The sequence below is a fragment of the Colius striatus genome, chromosome 10, assembly GCF_028858725.1.
Source record: "Colius striatus isolate bColStr4 chromosome 10, bColStr4.1.hap1, whole genome shotgun sequence".
NCBI lineage: Eukaryota > Metazoa > Chordata > Aves > Coliiformes > Coliidae > Colius > Colius striatus.
Window position 1 is genome coordinate 998,653 of NC_084768.1, and position 15,392 is coordinate 1,014,044.

Consider the following 15,392-nt stretch of genomic DNA (forward strand, 5'->3'; position numbering starts at 1 on the left):
CGTCCCGTCTGCTGCTCAGAGAGCAGCCCAGTGGCTCCTCCTGATCTCCTTGCTGCTGGATACGCTTGTAGCACCCAGCTGTCCCCCAGGACTGCCCTTCTGAGACTTGTGACCAAGAGAAGACGTTTCACTGTGGCTCCAGGCGCCGGGATAGGGCTGCTCCCAGCTGCAGGCAGTTGCAAGGCTGGTGTGACCGTCGAGCAGCCAGCGCTGAGCCTCCTCCGCTCTCTGCAGGACAGAAAGCAAGAGCCTGGTCCTGCAGAACCGCAGCCCGACTCCTTGGGCTGGGAAACCTCAACGAGGACTTCTCTGTCTCGCAAGATCGGGGCGTCCTCGAGCTCAGCGTGTGGCTGCACTTCAAGGCCACCAAGGTGCTCAGGCTGAAGGACAAGATCTGCCTGGAGGTGAGGGGCCTGGAGAGGGCTCAGGCCTGTGTTCTTAGGGAGGGAGGCTGGGAGGGAGACGGAGCCTGCCCAGGGCAAAGGGATGAGCCTGCCTCAGATTGCTTCCTGCCTGCACGGCCGAGGCCAGGCTCTGAGCCGCCGGGGTCTCGCACCCAGGGATTATGTTTTGGGAAGCAAGTGTCTACTGCAGTGGTCTTGTAGCTTGAGCTGAATGGGAGGAGTGTGCTGTGGAGGCGGGAGGAGATGTGCCTGATGGGCCCATGGGTGCTGTGATCCCAGCTGCTGCTGCCTCAGCCTGGGTTCTACAGACACGTGGTGCATCCCCGAGCACCCGCGTCACCCCGAGACCCAGCGCTGTGGCCGCCAGCTGTCTCCTAAGGTTTCACAAACGAGTCCCATTGTCTGACTCGATTCTTTCTGGGGTGCCCTGTTGCCACAGGACTTGCCTTTCACGGCCCAGGACGGTGTTCCAGGCAGTAGCATGAGGCACAGGATCTGTTTCCAGCCATGCAGTGGTCGCTTCCACCACGGTGAGCACTTAGTGCTTGCCTCAGCGTGTGGGAGTGTGCTAGAGTCCATCTGCCAGGTCTCTCTGCACTGGTATTTGAGCCATTGTCCTTCAGAGCACAGAGACTTCAACCGCTTGGCTTGTTTGAGGGCAGCATATCTCGCATCCATGGACAACCTGTGCAACAGCCCATCTAGAGCTGCATCTCTTCCTTGGTGGCCTGAGGCATCGTGGGCCCCCCGAGCTACAAACATTCACATTTCCATTGCCAGTCCCAACACACCTGGGCCACTGCCATCCTGGCTCCTGTTTGTGCTGATGTTCTTCAGGGGCCTGGTTCCTGGGTACATGGCATCTCGGTGGCACGCCATCACAGCCAGCTTCTCCAGGTGGGCAGCGATGCCTGGCCTCAATGAGGCAGTCCAGATGGGGTGGCCCTGGCATTGCCAGTTGTTCTGTCTCCATGGTTGCAGCCACCCCACAGAGCATTTGCCACCAGCCACGAGTCACTACAAACTATTGGCCATTTTTCTCATTGGGGGATGTCTAAAGCCAGCTGGGAGGCTTCCACCTGTGTCAGCTGACTCCAATGCCCCTCTCCTTCTGCAGCTTGTGCCACGTGTCACAGGGGACGCCCCACAGCCACCTTCCAGCTCTGACACTGTCCCACAGCACAACAGGAACCATCGGTGAGCGACACACTTTGCTTCTCATCTGCTGAGAACTTAGTACATGGTGGGGCCTCTTCAGCATCTGCCAGCTCCTTCTCAGGCAGTAGTCCAGAGCTCTTGCCCTCTGGCCAGTTGGTGATCACGTGCAGGATGCTGGGGTGACTGCGGTTTCCTACAGGAGCTCACTGAGTGCTCAACACAACCCCCTCACTCCATGTGGCGTCAGTCGCCTGATGTGTGGAGGAGACCCTCCCTTTGGACACCCAGCCCAGCACTGGCAGTTGGGTGCTGAGAACAGTCCTGCTTCCATGCCAGTTCCTTCTGAGGCAGCTCAAACTCCTTCATCTGCTGCCAGTCTCCCCTTCTTGGTGGGAGTGCACCGGGCCTCGGATCCTCTGCATCCCTGACTCAAGAACCCCAGGGCTCAGCCTCCAGCCTCCCCACGTGCTTCTAGCCAGAGGCTCCAGGTAGGGCCATTCTCTCCAGCTGCAGTGCAGAGCATGTTTGTCACATCTGGTCCTGTTCAGACTGGCCCAAGGGACACCACCTGAGCAGCCTCTCGTTTAATTTGTTGAAAGCCTTGTCGTTGTTCAGAGCCCCATTTGACATCGTTTTTCTTCCAGGTGACTCGACAGAGAGGATTTACAGCAGTTGGGAATGTGCAGCCTCCAAAAGCCCACAATGCCTAAGAAAGCTTGGGTTTCTTTGTCACCAATTGGTGGAGACGTGGCTGCAGTTTTGCTGGTGTGAGATGTGCTGACCACCATCCTCGTGACCGAGCTGATGTGTGATAGGATGATTTTGTCAGACTCTCCAGGTAGAACTCCTCATTCTCTAAGAAACCATGGTCCTGAGAAGAAAGGGATGATGGGACAGATATCAGAGTGCAACACAAACGGAGTCACAGCCCAGGGTGTCACTGGGTGAGGAAAGTACCCCGAATCCTACAGAAGCAGCCTGAAAGAGCAGCCCAGCCTGGAGAAAGCCCCAGCAGGGAAGCAGGGGGCTGAAGGGAGGGGACTGGCACATCACAAAGCCAGAGTCCAGCAGAGATGGCTTCTCCCAGTCAGGGATGGTGTGAGGAGAGGGATGAACCATCAGGTCCTGCATGTTATCAATGAACCTGAGACAAGCTGTGAAGGTTCACCCCTCCTTGCTTCTGGCATCACTCTTCTAGGTGTGACAGGTCCTCTAGGTCCTCTTCTGGAAGCCCACCCAGCCCAACAGCTCAGTAATGGTCTGAGGAGACACCCCATGCTGTGGCTGCCGGCCTCAAAGCGCGCTTTAGCCAGCCCTGTTCCCATCCAGCCGGTTCCAAGCCCCTTCTCCAGCCCCAGCCTCCTCCCCCTCACCTGCTGGGCCCTGAACTTCAGCAGCAGCAGCGTGGCGTCAATGAGCTCGGTGCCGCTGGCTGTGGCCAGGGTGTCCCTGCCAGCCCCAGGGCTGTGCTGAGGGAGCACCCTGACAGGAGCTGGAGGCTCTGCAACAAGACCCCAGCTCTGTGGTGCCGCTGTCGTCAGGGGAACTGCAGACAGAGACAACAGCATTCCTTTTCCAGCTGCCTGCATGTCCACACAGCAAGGTCCTCCCCAACCACCCACTGCAAACGGGCTTTAATCCAGCTGCCTCTCCCCTTCTGCCCCCTCTACACCCTCCTGGCACTGCCCTGCCTTCAGAGGACAAGGGGCCAACTCACAGCTGAGGTTTATCATCAGGGGAACTAACTCAGCCCTCAGCAACATGCCAAGCCTCCTGAAAAGTGGAATACAAGTGCAGCTCCCCCCCCAGCATGTCCCTTCCCATTGGCAACAGGCAGAAAGCCTTACACAGTGTGCTGGAGAGGCCGTTCACAGGGGCACCGAGGTCCTGGTCTGCAGTCAGCAGCATCATGGAGTTGTTGGGCAGCTCCTCACATCGCTCTTCTAGCTGTCTCCTCTTCAGAGCCGTGCTCAGCCACTCCTGCCCCATCCCCAGGAGAAAGAGAGAGAGAAGCTGTTGGCAAAGGTTGAGGCCCTCAACACAGTGGCTTCAGGCCAAGAAGGAAAGGCGAGGGGGTGTACCTCCTGCAGGTGCTGTTCCTGCTGCCTCAGCTGCTTCAAGCACTGCTGCATGGCCTGCAGCCTCCTTGGGTGCTCACACTCCCCCCTGCAAGCCTTCTGCAGCACTCGCTGCCCCCTCTTGTCCTTCTGGGATGAGAGCTGCAAGGTAGAGAGGCTGGGGAGGCTGGGGACAGGGTCCCTTGCTGCTATGGGGCAGGGCTCCTTTCTGCATCCCCTCATTCCCCTTCCAGGACAGCACTAGGACTCCTCCTGGCTTGGGGAGGGCTGTGACCCCTCCCAGCTCTGCTGCCAGACTCAGGCAGATGCTGTGCTCACCTTGGCCCTGCTCTGCACCTTCTCCTCCTGCTGCCGGACGCGCTGCGCAGCCACCTTCACCCTCTCCTTCTCCAGCCTCAGCTTCTGCCAGGCCTTGTCCTGCAGCTCTCTGGCCTTCTCCAGCTGCTCCTCCTTGGCTTTCAGCTCTGCCAGCTCCTGAGATGGGTACGGGGGAAACCAATGCACTACCTGCCGTGTCCTGTTCACTGTTGTGAGTCTTTCCCAAGTGATGGGAGAGATCTGCCCCCGTTGAGCTTCTCGTGTGTGCCAGTGTGGGGTGCAGAGCAACACCTCCAGGTACTTAAGCAGTGCCCTCATCCATCACCCCTTGGGGACCAGGGCTGGCAGAGCTGGGATTGTACACACACACACTCCCTTCCCTGGGAAGGACAGAGCCCCTCAACCACGTTGCACACCCTCAAACATGCTCAAAGCAAAACAATTTGTCAGCAGTGGAAATACTCAGGCTGAATGCTTCTTTTCCACTGTGGCAGCTCTGACACCTTGTCTGTGCCACAGATCCCCTCTGGACAGCCCTAGGAGGGAGCAGAGCTGGCTCTGGCCACGTCCCCATGGCAGGGGGATGTGGAGGAATGGTTAAGGGAGAATGGACATGGATCCCGGGGTATCATGTTAGGCCTGATGGGACAAGGCAATCTGAGTTCTAGTTATATGAATTTAATGCGCAATCAAGACCAGAGTCAGAGCCATGGTTAAAGCAGTTGCTGTCACGTAGTCAGTGCAGACAGCAGGCCGCTTTCTGCTCCCTCAAGGTCGGGCTGTTTTCAGCTAACGAGCTAACAGCTCAAGGTGGAAAACAACTACGGGGGAAAAACAAGATGGGAAACTGTGAGGGAGCTTGCTTATGGCAGAAACCGCAAGTAGGATGAACATGAGAATGTAATCTATTAGCTGCTGGTGCTGAGCTAGCTTTGAAGCTGCTGTGTATATAAGTTAGAGCCTGCTCTCAATAAAGTGAAGATTTCTGCTATCACTCACATTGAGTAGGACTGATTTCTTCCCACCCAGCTGAGAATCGGACCCTGGGTTGATCGCCACATGAAGTAGGCTTGGAGCTGGTTTTTCAGGCTTCGAGCCTGGTTTCAGACTTCGAGTCTGGTTCATTTTTCAGGCTTCGAGCCTGGTTTCAGGCTTCCAGCCTGGTTTTCAGACTTTGAGTCTGGTTTTTAGGCCAAGGGCGGAAAACTTCGTGGCAGGGGGAGGCTTTGCTTACACCCACCGTGGGGGTTTCCTCTCATGACGGAGGTGGCTGTGCCTGGTCTGGCTGCCCCAACTCCTCACAGGCAGAGGGGAGAGACAGAGGAACCCACGCTTCTGTCAGCATCTAAAGCAGGCTGGTGGAGGCTGCTCCTGGGGCAGCCTGATTCTCACCACCCCAAGGGACATCTCTGTCTGAAACACCTGAAGGAGCATAGAGCCTGCCCCGTGGGCATGGGAAGGGGCTGCGCTGCAGTACTTTGGCCAGGCTGCTGACGGTGCCCTCTCCCTGGGAGCCCATGTGCCCGTGTCCAGTTCCATCCTCACCCTGCTCTGCTGCTGCTGGGCACGAAGCTCAGCCCACTCAGTCGCCAGCTTCTGGTACTCCTCTGAGCACTTCTGCACCACCAACTGCTGCTCCGCCAGAAAAGTGCTCTGCAGAATGTCACAAGAGAGGGAGAGGCAAAGCACTGAGTCCCCTTTGCTGATGGATTTTTCTCCTTCAGCCCATCTCTGCCACCAAACATTAGGCAACACCCAGAAGCTGGTTCAAGCCCCCAGTGCTTGGGGTGAGCCCTGCTTGGAGAGCTCAGCCCCAAGCTTCCAGCTGCCAGGGGACCGCTCTGATTATGAGTCACTGCGCCTGGGGGTGGGATTGAGGGAGCAAAGTGCTGCAGCCCAGAACCCGGCTCCTTCCTCCACCACACAGCGCACTGCAGCCCCGCTCACACTCGGGGCACACGTGAACAGCACCTGGAGCTGTCTGTCCCACCTCACCTTGGCCCTCTCCAGCTCTGCTCGCTCCTTGGAGAGCTGCTGGCTCAGGACTTGCTGCCGCTCCTCCAGCGAGCGCTGCAGAGATCCCACTTGGCACTGCTCCGCCAGCGCCCTGCAGCGCTCCTGGGTTTGGACAGGGAGGAGAGACAGGGGCTGTTCCAGGCTCCTGGGACAACACATACCTATCCCAAACCCAGACAGGAGGGCTGACTCGGGCAAAAGAGACAGCCTGGGCTCACCTGCTCCAGCTGCTGAGACTGCTCGCTCAGCCTGGCCTCCACTTTAGCAATCACGTCCTGGTGTCGTCTCTGTTCCTCCTCCATGTCCTTCTGCTGCTGCAACATCCTGTCTTGGAGCACTGCGCAGAGGGAGCAGCCGAGCCATGAGCAGCACGAGGTGGGAAGCCCTCTCTGCACATACCATACTCACAGCGGAAGACCTGCATGCATTTGTGCTGCTCCCCTTCTGCACATCCCCAGGACCCCACTTCGTAACGCAGACACCCCGAGGTGTTCAGTGGCCGAGGCAGGCCAGGCTTTGCCAGCCTCGGCTCCCAGTCCCTGCCTGACTCAGGGCACCTTCTCCCCATTTGCTGGGTGCCTCCAGAGCCATTCCAGCACTGACAGATGGCTGACAGACGTACCCCTGAGCTGCTGTGCCCACGTGGCCAGCTCCTGGGAGGTGCTGTGGTGCTTGGCCTCCACCTTGTGCCAGAGCTCGTGCAGATCACTGGAGAACTTCTCCATCCGCTCGATGACGCCGTTCAGAGACCTGCGGAGGAGAGCGAGGAGAAAGTCAACCCTGTGGCACATGCTTCACCTCACTGCGATGGAGGGGGAGATGTGGTGGGCCAAAGGCCAGGCAGTCCTGCCCTGCCCCTCTGTGGGTCACAGCAGAGCGGTGGGAAGACAGAGCTGCTGCTTAGGAGAGTACTGACAGAGAGCAAAGTGCTCAGCAGCCCTGTGAGAGGCAGCAGGGGGAAGAGGGGATGGGCTCTGTTGCCACAGTCTGAGGCTGGTTCCACAGGGAACACCACGGCCAGGGGGCTGGTACCTGGTGTGTGACGTGGCGCTGGTCACCGCATCCACCTCCTGATCCTTCAGCCGCTGCAGCCGCCGCAGCTACTCGTCGTAGTCCTGGCGCAGCTCCTGGATGGACGTCCTGCGGGACACGGGTGAGGAGCCCGCCACGGGCTGTCTCAAAGCCGTGCTCCCCGTGACAGGCACTGTGCAAGAGGCCTGGTCATGGAGCTGAGTGGTGCCAGGAGCTGAGCTGGCGTGGTGGGCTGTCACAGGGCACGCCCCTGACAGGCATCCACATTTGGCACGGACCACATGCAGGGCTTAAGGGCTTCTCCACCAAAACCTGGCTTCTCATTGACCCAAACTACATGTGACACCAGTGGCTCACTGGACTGAGTAAAAAGGTAAAACATTCACTCTGAAACGGTACCTCCAGCCACATTTCCCTGTGCCAACCTACAAAGCAAATCCCCATTCCAAAAGCCACTGAGCCACCCACAGCCCAGTGCCTCTCGAGCCTCCTTTCACCGCAGCCCCAGGCTGTTCCCTGGTTCCTTTGCCAAGAGCAGGGCTACTAACCCCACGTGCGTGCTGCTCTCACCTCTGCAGCTCTTGCAGCTGCTTCACCTCCAGCGTGTGCTGCTGCTCCAGTGCTGCCAGCTGCTGCTGGTGCTGTGCCCGCAGCTCTGCCTGCGCCTGCTCCGCGTCCTGGCTCTGCGACAGCAGCTGAGCCCTCAGCTGCTCCAGCTCCTGCCGCAGCCTCTCCTCCTGCCGCCCGTGGCTCTCCTCCAACACCTTCATTTGCCGCCTGCTCGTAGAGGTCACACCAAGGGAGAAGTGTTGCTCTCGTGGCAATACCTGGAGCTCTCCACCCAAAGTGCACGTGGGGATTCAGATCAGTGTTGCTGTGCACAAGGGAAACATTCGGCCTCTCCACAGTCAGAGCCTCAAACCCTCCTGCTGCTGCTCAGTGCATTGCACTGGCTGGGGACATGCTGGCAAAGAGTTCCTCCAAACCTGTTCCTCCTCCTCACCACCCACCAGACAGTGTTGGTCAGAGTGGACTCCAACCTTGGTTGTTCACCTGTGGGGCTGCTCTCTGTCCCCACCAGGTCCACCCCGACGTGCCTCTGTGCCTGTCCACCCCAAGGATGGACTGGGGAAGCAGCCCAGCCCTCCCTACCTCAGAGGAGATGGCTGCAGGCAAGGATCTGACAGAGGAGGGGAGCACAGGCAAGAGCCTGGTACCTGTAGGGGCTCTCGAGAAGATCCAGGTTCTTCTGGTGCTGCTGCTGGAGACTCTCCAGCAACAGCCTCTGCTGCGTCCGCTCCACCTCCAGCATCTGGACCTGCCGGGCACCCGGGGAGAAGGTCCTTGTGCTGCTCCAGGGACACAGCTCCCACAGCAGCACTCACTCAGTGGCCATGGCTACTTCTGGACAGAGAGGTTTCTCCTCTCTCCCCTGTCACTCTGATGCCATTGGAGTGGACATGAGCCCTTCTCCTCCCGCTGTGTCACCCGTGGCCCCCTTCCAGCAGGTGACGGGGCTCACCTGGCTCTCCAGCTCTGCCACACGGGCCTGGGCGCTGACCAGAGCTGCCCGGCAGCCTGATGCATCCTCACAGAGCTGGGCAGTGCCATGCCCCGGCCTCCTCTCATGCAGCAAGCCCAGGCCTGAGGACTCTGCCTGTGGGGATGGAGAGGGAAGATCAAGGCCCTTCAGGATCCGTGGCTTTGTGGGGTGGCCATCAGCCCACACAGGAAGGCGTGTGTCTCACCTGCAGCTGTGGGGCAGCCTGGAGACGTGTCCTGGGCGTGGGAACCTGCAGAGACACAGGGCTGCTGTCAGGCAGGTCAAGTCCTGAGGGAACGTTCTTCCTAGCCTGGGAGTGGTAATTCATACCCAGCTTACTGAGGCCCTTCCTCTACCCTTCCCCAGCCCAACCCTGTTGCTGGCCTGGCTCCCTTCTGATGCTCAGCAGCCCCTATCCCAGACAAAATGATGTTGGGCTCCTCTTGCTGTGGGGGTAGATTCAAGGAGAAGGCCGGCAGCTCTCGGGGAGACAGCAGCTGTCCTGCCATGAAGGCAGGGCAAGGAGGCCCAGGGAGATGTGAAAAAGGGGCTTCAAAGACAAAGCAAGAGTTGCCCTCTCTGCCAAAGGCTCTGATGGCCCTCCAGTGCTCTAGAAACCATCTCCGAGTATCCTCACTACCATGCTGAGGAAGCCAATTCCTCTATCAGCTGCAATCTCTGCTGTTAATATGACGTATATGTGCCTGGAGAAGTCTGTACATGCTGCTCAGGCAATGCAGCAGTGTCAATTGCTGTGATTTACAAAGCATCCACAGCACATGTGCTTTGGTTTGATAAATACTACTTGTGGTATCCCAGAGCTCTCCCAACACTTTCCCTCCATGAACCCAAGCTCCCACGGATGCACAGAGCTGGATGACGAGGAGTTGGCAGCAGAGGGCCATCAGCACAAGCCTGATCCTGCACCTCACAGGGCCACAGGCCCAGCAGACCTACCTGAGCAAGTGGGACAGGGCCCTGCACCTCCTGCTCTCCTGGCAATAAGGCTGTAGAGGCTGAAAATAGAACAAGTCTGCCATTCAGACATGGCAACAGCAATCATCCCCTCCCAGAAGGACAAAGGTCTGGCTCTCCTGGGCAGAGTGAGAAGGGTCCTGCTCTGCTCTGGTGGGTGGTGATGGGGACAGAGGGTCAGGCAGGCCTGTCCATTCCTGCACCCCCACAATGCTGGCACTCTGCCCTGCACAGAAAGGCTGAGGGCAAAGCATGGCTCCTCCTCCATCTCCATCACCTAGGGAGGAGGCTGAATCCTAAAAGAGTTGCTTTCAGTAGGCTCTGAACTGGTGCACAGCTTCAGCCCAGACACAGCACTAGTGGGACCAGCACGTGGGCAGGAAGAGGGAAGGGGGCAGAGAGAAAGGACAGCATGAACTCATGCCCACCAAGAGAAACCAAGTCTTTTGCAGCCCTCTGAAAGTCCAAAGGCAGCCCTGAAGAGTTCAGTGTGACCCAGCACTGCGTCTCCACCACACCATAAAAGGGGGATGGTGGGATCCTGCAGCGTGGCAACCTGCTCCCACACCGGCTGCTCAAAGCCTGGGCAGCAACTCCATGGCCAAGGGTAATGCTGTGCCTCCTGATTTGTTCTTGTTTTGCAGGGCAGGGGGAGCCTCTCTGCATCCTGCTGCCCAAGCTGCACAATCCCAGGAAACGCACCCAGAGCGCTGGTGTCTCCGGAGGGATCCTCCTTCTCAGCCTCCGACGTCTGAGCTGAGGCTCCTTTCGTGGTGCTGAGCCAGGGCACCGGCTGCCTGCAGGGGCAGAGACACAAGTGATGCACAGCAGGGAGAGGCACACAGATATTGCTCTGCTTGCCATTGAAGTTGAAAGCTTGGCTTTCCTAGTGCTCCAACAGACAAGAACCCAACCCACCTGCCGAGCTGCCCTCCCTCCTAGCTACAGAGGTCTCAGGCCCAAAGGGATCGCTGCTGGTTCCCAGCCCCCCCCACTCCCCCACTGCACACACGCAGCTGCTTTCTGCAGGACATCTGTCCCACGGAGGGTGCCCGAGAGCTGACACAGGCCTTACCCAGAGCTGTCTGCACTGGCTGTGTCCTGCAGGGCAGCTGCCTGCTGTGGGGCTCCTGTGGAGGCGGCTGGATGGCTGCAGGCAGAAACACCAGATGTGGAAGAGCTCAGGGAAGGCAAGATCCTGTCCCCAACACCAATTCCTGCCTTGCAGCTGAAAGCCTCTGTCTCAAAACCTCCATCACTGCTGTTCCTACTCGTTTCATCCCCCCTCGCCCCGGACAGCAGCAGCCCCAGCTAACACAGCCCTGCACATCACACACGACTCTCTGCATTTCCCTTCTGAGCCCCATTCCAACGGCACAAGGCTCAACCTGTGCCGGTGTAAACTCAGCAGGAGAAGGCGGTGTGTCTGGAACTAGGAGGAATGAAGGGGAATACAGACAGCAACAATGAACACAGCATGTGCTGTGGGGCTGTGCTCATCCAGGACAGCTCTGCAAGACCTGGGACAGTGGGTGCGATTCTGGCCACAACAGCAAGGTGAGCCTGGAGGGCTGCAGGCTGGATCAAGTAGGAGAAAGCCCTGCGCTAATACTCCACCCCAAGACAAACTAGCGCTTAAAACTAATGGCTTCAATCTGAGACAAGGCTTTGGGAGAGGTGCTGCTGGAGCAGCTACATGTGAAGCAAACGGGAGCAGCGTGGCCATCAACTGTGCCTTTACCTGGCAGCAGGACGGGGATGCAGCCTTTCCCCTGGGGCCTCCGAGGCCTTGGCATTCCTCTCCTGAGCCTTGGCCTGCGCTTGGGCTTTCTTGCGAGCCAAGGCAGCGATCAGCCAGTCCTCCTCCTCCAGCGGGGCCGCTTTAGCCGCCGCCTCCTCTGCAGCCGGGACGTGGCTGGCGGGGCCAGGCCGTGCGGCCGGGGCAGGGCTGGGGCGGCTCACGGCAGGGCTGCCCTTCGCTGCAGGCAGCGGCTCCCACTCACACCAATCCTCATCCTTCCAGCCCAGCCAGTCGGCTCCAGCCGCCCTGCCCCGCACCGTGCGCCTGCTGCCTGCAGGAGCAGCTTTGGGGTGCAGCTCTGCTTTCACTTGGCTGCTCGTGTCGCTTGAAAACCTGCCGCAAGGAGAAGCAGTTCCATCTGTGCCCGAGGGGCCCCGGGAACCCTGCCCCTGGGAGGGAGCCCTGCCTGCACGGGGACCCCAGGGACCCTGCCTGCCCTGTCGGAGGGGCAGATCTACAGATTGGGTACAGGGAAGCACACGAGTGTACGTGCCTCTCAGACTTTCCCTGGGTGTTTTAGCCTACAGAGAAAGACAAATTCCCACATTAGAATATCAACCAGGTCTCATCTGGACTTCCCCAAAACATATTTAAGCCACAGGTAGCTTTCTCCTGAACAGCCCATGAGCAACACTGAAGCTCTCTTCCTACCCACACTGTCTGGGAAACAGCATATGAAACCAGGGGCACCACAGACATATTGGCAACTTCAGAAACACCAGTGTGCACAGCCTCTCCTGACTGACAGCTGGGCAAAAGCCTCCAGCCCTTGGCATCACTTATGCCTCCAAACAGAGGTACCAGAGGTTGCTCTCATGGCCAGTGACACTTTCCTGCAACCGATCTCCCTCTCCTGCTCAGGGCCCCTCTGCAGCCTGCCAGCCTGGCTCCAAGGCACTCCAAACAAAGCTTCAGCTTAATCTTCAAAACCACCCCACACTCCCCAAAGCAGTCTCAAGCTCCTGCAGTGGTTTGCATGGCAAACATTACACTGACATTAAGCTCTGCAAAATACCCTGAGAGGCAGCAAGTGCCACCCGCACTGCCCCACGGGTGCTGACCCAAGCAGAGCCCATGGGGCTCCCGCTCTGCCCAAAGCCTGGTGATCACCTAGGGGAGGAGGCAAGCAGAAGAGGAAGGAGGGAAGAAAACCTCATCTCCTTGGGTCTGGAGCACCCACGGGATCCCAAATAAGTGGGACAACTGAACAACACAAGGAGGGAATGAACAATTCTAAAGACTGCAAAGGAGCAATGCTCAGTGTCACTGCTCATTGCCTGCAGCCTAATGCTCAGCCCAGTGCCCAGCCCCATGTCCAGCCCAGTGCCCAGCCCAGTGCTCACCTGATGCTGACTCGAGCTCAGATGGAGATCAGATGAGCCTCAGATGATCCTTGGCCTGGAGCTCAGATGGACCTCAACCCGGAGCTCAGAGGGAACTAAGCCTGGAGCTGAGCCCAGAGCTCACGGAGAGCTCAGAGGGACCTCAGCCCAGATCTCAGACTGAGCTCAGACGGACCTCAGCCCGGAGCTCAGATGGACCTCAGCCTGGAGCTCAAAGGAAGCTCAGACAGACCTCAGCCCAGAGCTCAGAGGGAGCTCAGCCAGGAGCTCAGAGGGAGCTCAGAGGGAGCTCAGCCTGGAGCTCAGACAGACCTCAGCCCAGAGCTTATGGGGAGCTCTGCCAGGAGCTCAGGGGGAGCTCAGAGGGACCTCAGCAGAGATCTCCAACTGAGCTCAGACGGACCTCAGCCCAGAGCTCAGACGGACCTCAACCCGGAGCTCAGACGGACCTCAGCCCAGAGCTCAGATGGACCTCAGCCTGGAGCTCAAAGGAAGCTCAGACAGACCTCAGCCCAGAGCTCAGAGGGAGCTCAGCCAGGAGCTCAGGGGGAGCTCAGACGGACCTCAGCCCGGAGCTCAGATGGACCTCAGCCCGGAGCTCAGCCCGGAGCTCAGATGGACCTCAGCTTGGAGCTCAGCCCGGAGCTCAGAGGGAGCTCAGACGGACCTCAGCCCGGAGCTCAGCCCAGAGCTCAGAGGGACCACAGCCTGGAGCTCAGACAGACCTCAGCCTGGAGCTCAGACAGACCTCAGCCCGGAGCTCAGACGAAGTTCAGTAGAAGCTCAGTTGCAGCTCGCTGGGAGCTCAGACGAAGCTCGGCCGGGGCTCAGCCGCGGCTCGCCGGGAGCAGGGACGAAGCTCGGCCGGACTCACCCGCCGCTCGCCGCCACCGGCTCCAACGGCCGTTCCCGCGCGCCCGGGCGCCGGCGGGTGACGTCACCGCGACGCCGGGCGGGCTGGCTCCGCCCCCTTGCGGCGGCTGGGCCGAGTTAACCCCATCGCCGCCAAACCCAAGCCACGCTCCCACCTTTGTCCCGCACCAGCTGCGTCTGCCCGCTTCACACGCGCTGCTTACGCCCGCTTCCCTGCCACTGAGATCTAGACACACAGATACGCACAGACACCGTCCCCTCAGGCCGTGGCCAGCCCTCTGCCCTGGCTGCTGGGTTGATTTAGCCCATGGCTTCAGGGCTCCGTCTGTCACAGCCGTCTCTCGGGTTTCTGCTCCGATGACATCAACCCGCTGCTTCGGTTCCTCTGCCCTCAGCTCGCTGCGTCTCCTGCATCGGGTCACCCCGTTCTGAAGAGCGCACTCGGGGCAAAGGATGCCCAGAAAACACATGAGGCAGAACAGCAGAGTCACGGGAACACCAAGACAGGAGGCGCTTGTTGAATCTGAGCCACACGGCCACAACTGGACACCCTCAGAGATCAATTGCTCTTGCACCAGCACCTCCTGCTCCCACGAGGGGGGCAAGGATACAAGGATGAAGCCAGTGAGCACGGCCCCTCCTGACTGACAGCTGGGCAAACGCCTCCAGTCCCTGGCATCACTTAGGCCTCCAAACAGAGGCACCGGAACATCCTACTTGGCTTTCCCAGGCCTGCCTTCGTAGCTTATCACACCACGGCAGTGTCCCAGCCTTCCCCTGCTCCAACAAGGCCGTTTACAGATTCTGCCGGCCTCCACGTCAGGATGCAGAGGCATCTGACACTGCTGATCACAGCCACGCCAAGCTCCTCCCTGCAGGGAGAGGAGGAGTTCCCGATCTGCTCTTATGGCCAGCGACTTCCCTGCAACACGTTTTCCTCAGGGCCCCTCTGCAGCCTGCCAGGCTGGCTCCGACCTCTCCACAGCTCTCTTCTATATCCTGTGGCTGGAAATGAGACACGAGCACCAGAGCTGAGGTGAGCTTCTCCTCCTGCAGCACCCTGGTAGCCAACTATTTCCCCACATCACCCTCGAGTCTGGCACTTTTATAACAGAAATAGAAAAGGAAGTCACAGGTTCCTAGAATAGTAGGGGCTGGAAGGGCCCTGCAGAGCTGCTCCAGCCCCAGCCCCTGCTCCAGCCCCAGCCCCTGCTCCAGCAGCTTCCCCTGGCTCAGGGGGCACAGGAACGTGTCCAGGTGCGGTTGGAAACCTCCCGAGAAGGAGCCTCCGCACCCTCCCTGGGCAGCCTGGGCCAGGGCTCCCTCCCCTCAGCACCAAAGGAGTTTCTGCTCCTGTGCCAGTGGAACTTGCTGTGTTCCAGCTTGTACCCATTGCCCCTTGTCCTGTCACTGGGCACTACAGAAAAAAGTGTTGCCCCATTCTCCTGACATCCACCTTTTAAATACTTGTGAGTGTTGATGAAGTGCCCCCTCAGCCTTCCCTTCTCCAGACTGAACAGTCCCAGGTCCCGCTGCCTTTCGTCCTCACACACGTGTTCCATCCCCTCAGCATCTTGGGAGCCCTGCATTGGCCTCCCTCCAGCAGTTCCCTCTCTCTCTTGAGCCGGGGAGCTCAGAAGTGGACACAGGGCTCCAAATGAGGCCTTACCAGGGCAGAGGAGAGGAGGAGGAGACCCTCCCTCGACCATCCTTCCTCTTCTCAAGGCATCATATTTTGCTTATACCTTGAATCCCTTCTTTCCTTGCCCACACCAGCCATGGATCACAAGATCTTGCTTTGCCAGGAAGGATCCCTGCAATCAGCAACTCTGCCTGTACCCTTTACCCCCA

General features: G+C 59.1%; 1 protein-coding gene across 1 annotated transcript; it reads right to left on the minus strand.

The window, feature by feature from the left end:
* Window positions 1–1,655: 1,655 nt before the first annotated feature.
* LOC133626252 (fas-binding factor 1 homolog) lies at window positions 1,656–9,946 on the minus strand. The gene is given in 18 exon segments (XM_062003884.1): window positions 1,656–2,433; window positions 2,520–2,687; window positions 2,936–3,108; window positions 3,410–3,542; window positions 3,644–3,781; window positions 3,959–4,114; window positions 5,436–5,482; window positions 5,485–5,611; window positions 5,954–6,076; window positions 6,193–6,311; window positions 6,597–6,724; window positions 7,007–7,114; window positions 7,577–7,783; window positions 8,224–8,324; window positions 8,529–8,663; window positions 8,755–8,799; window positions 9,507–9,565; window positions 9,934–9,946. Coding segments are annotated over 18 exon segments (2,145 nt in total). The 3' UTR covers window positions 1,656–2,268.
* Between the last annotated feature and the right edge of the window lie 5,446 nt (window positions 9,947–15,392).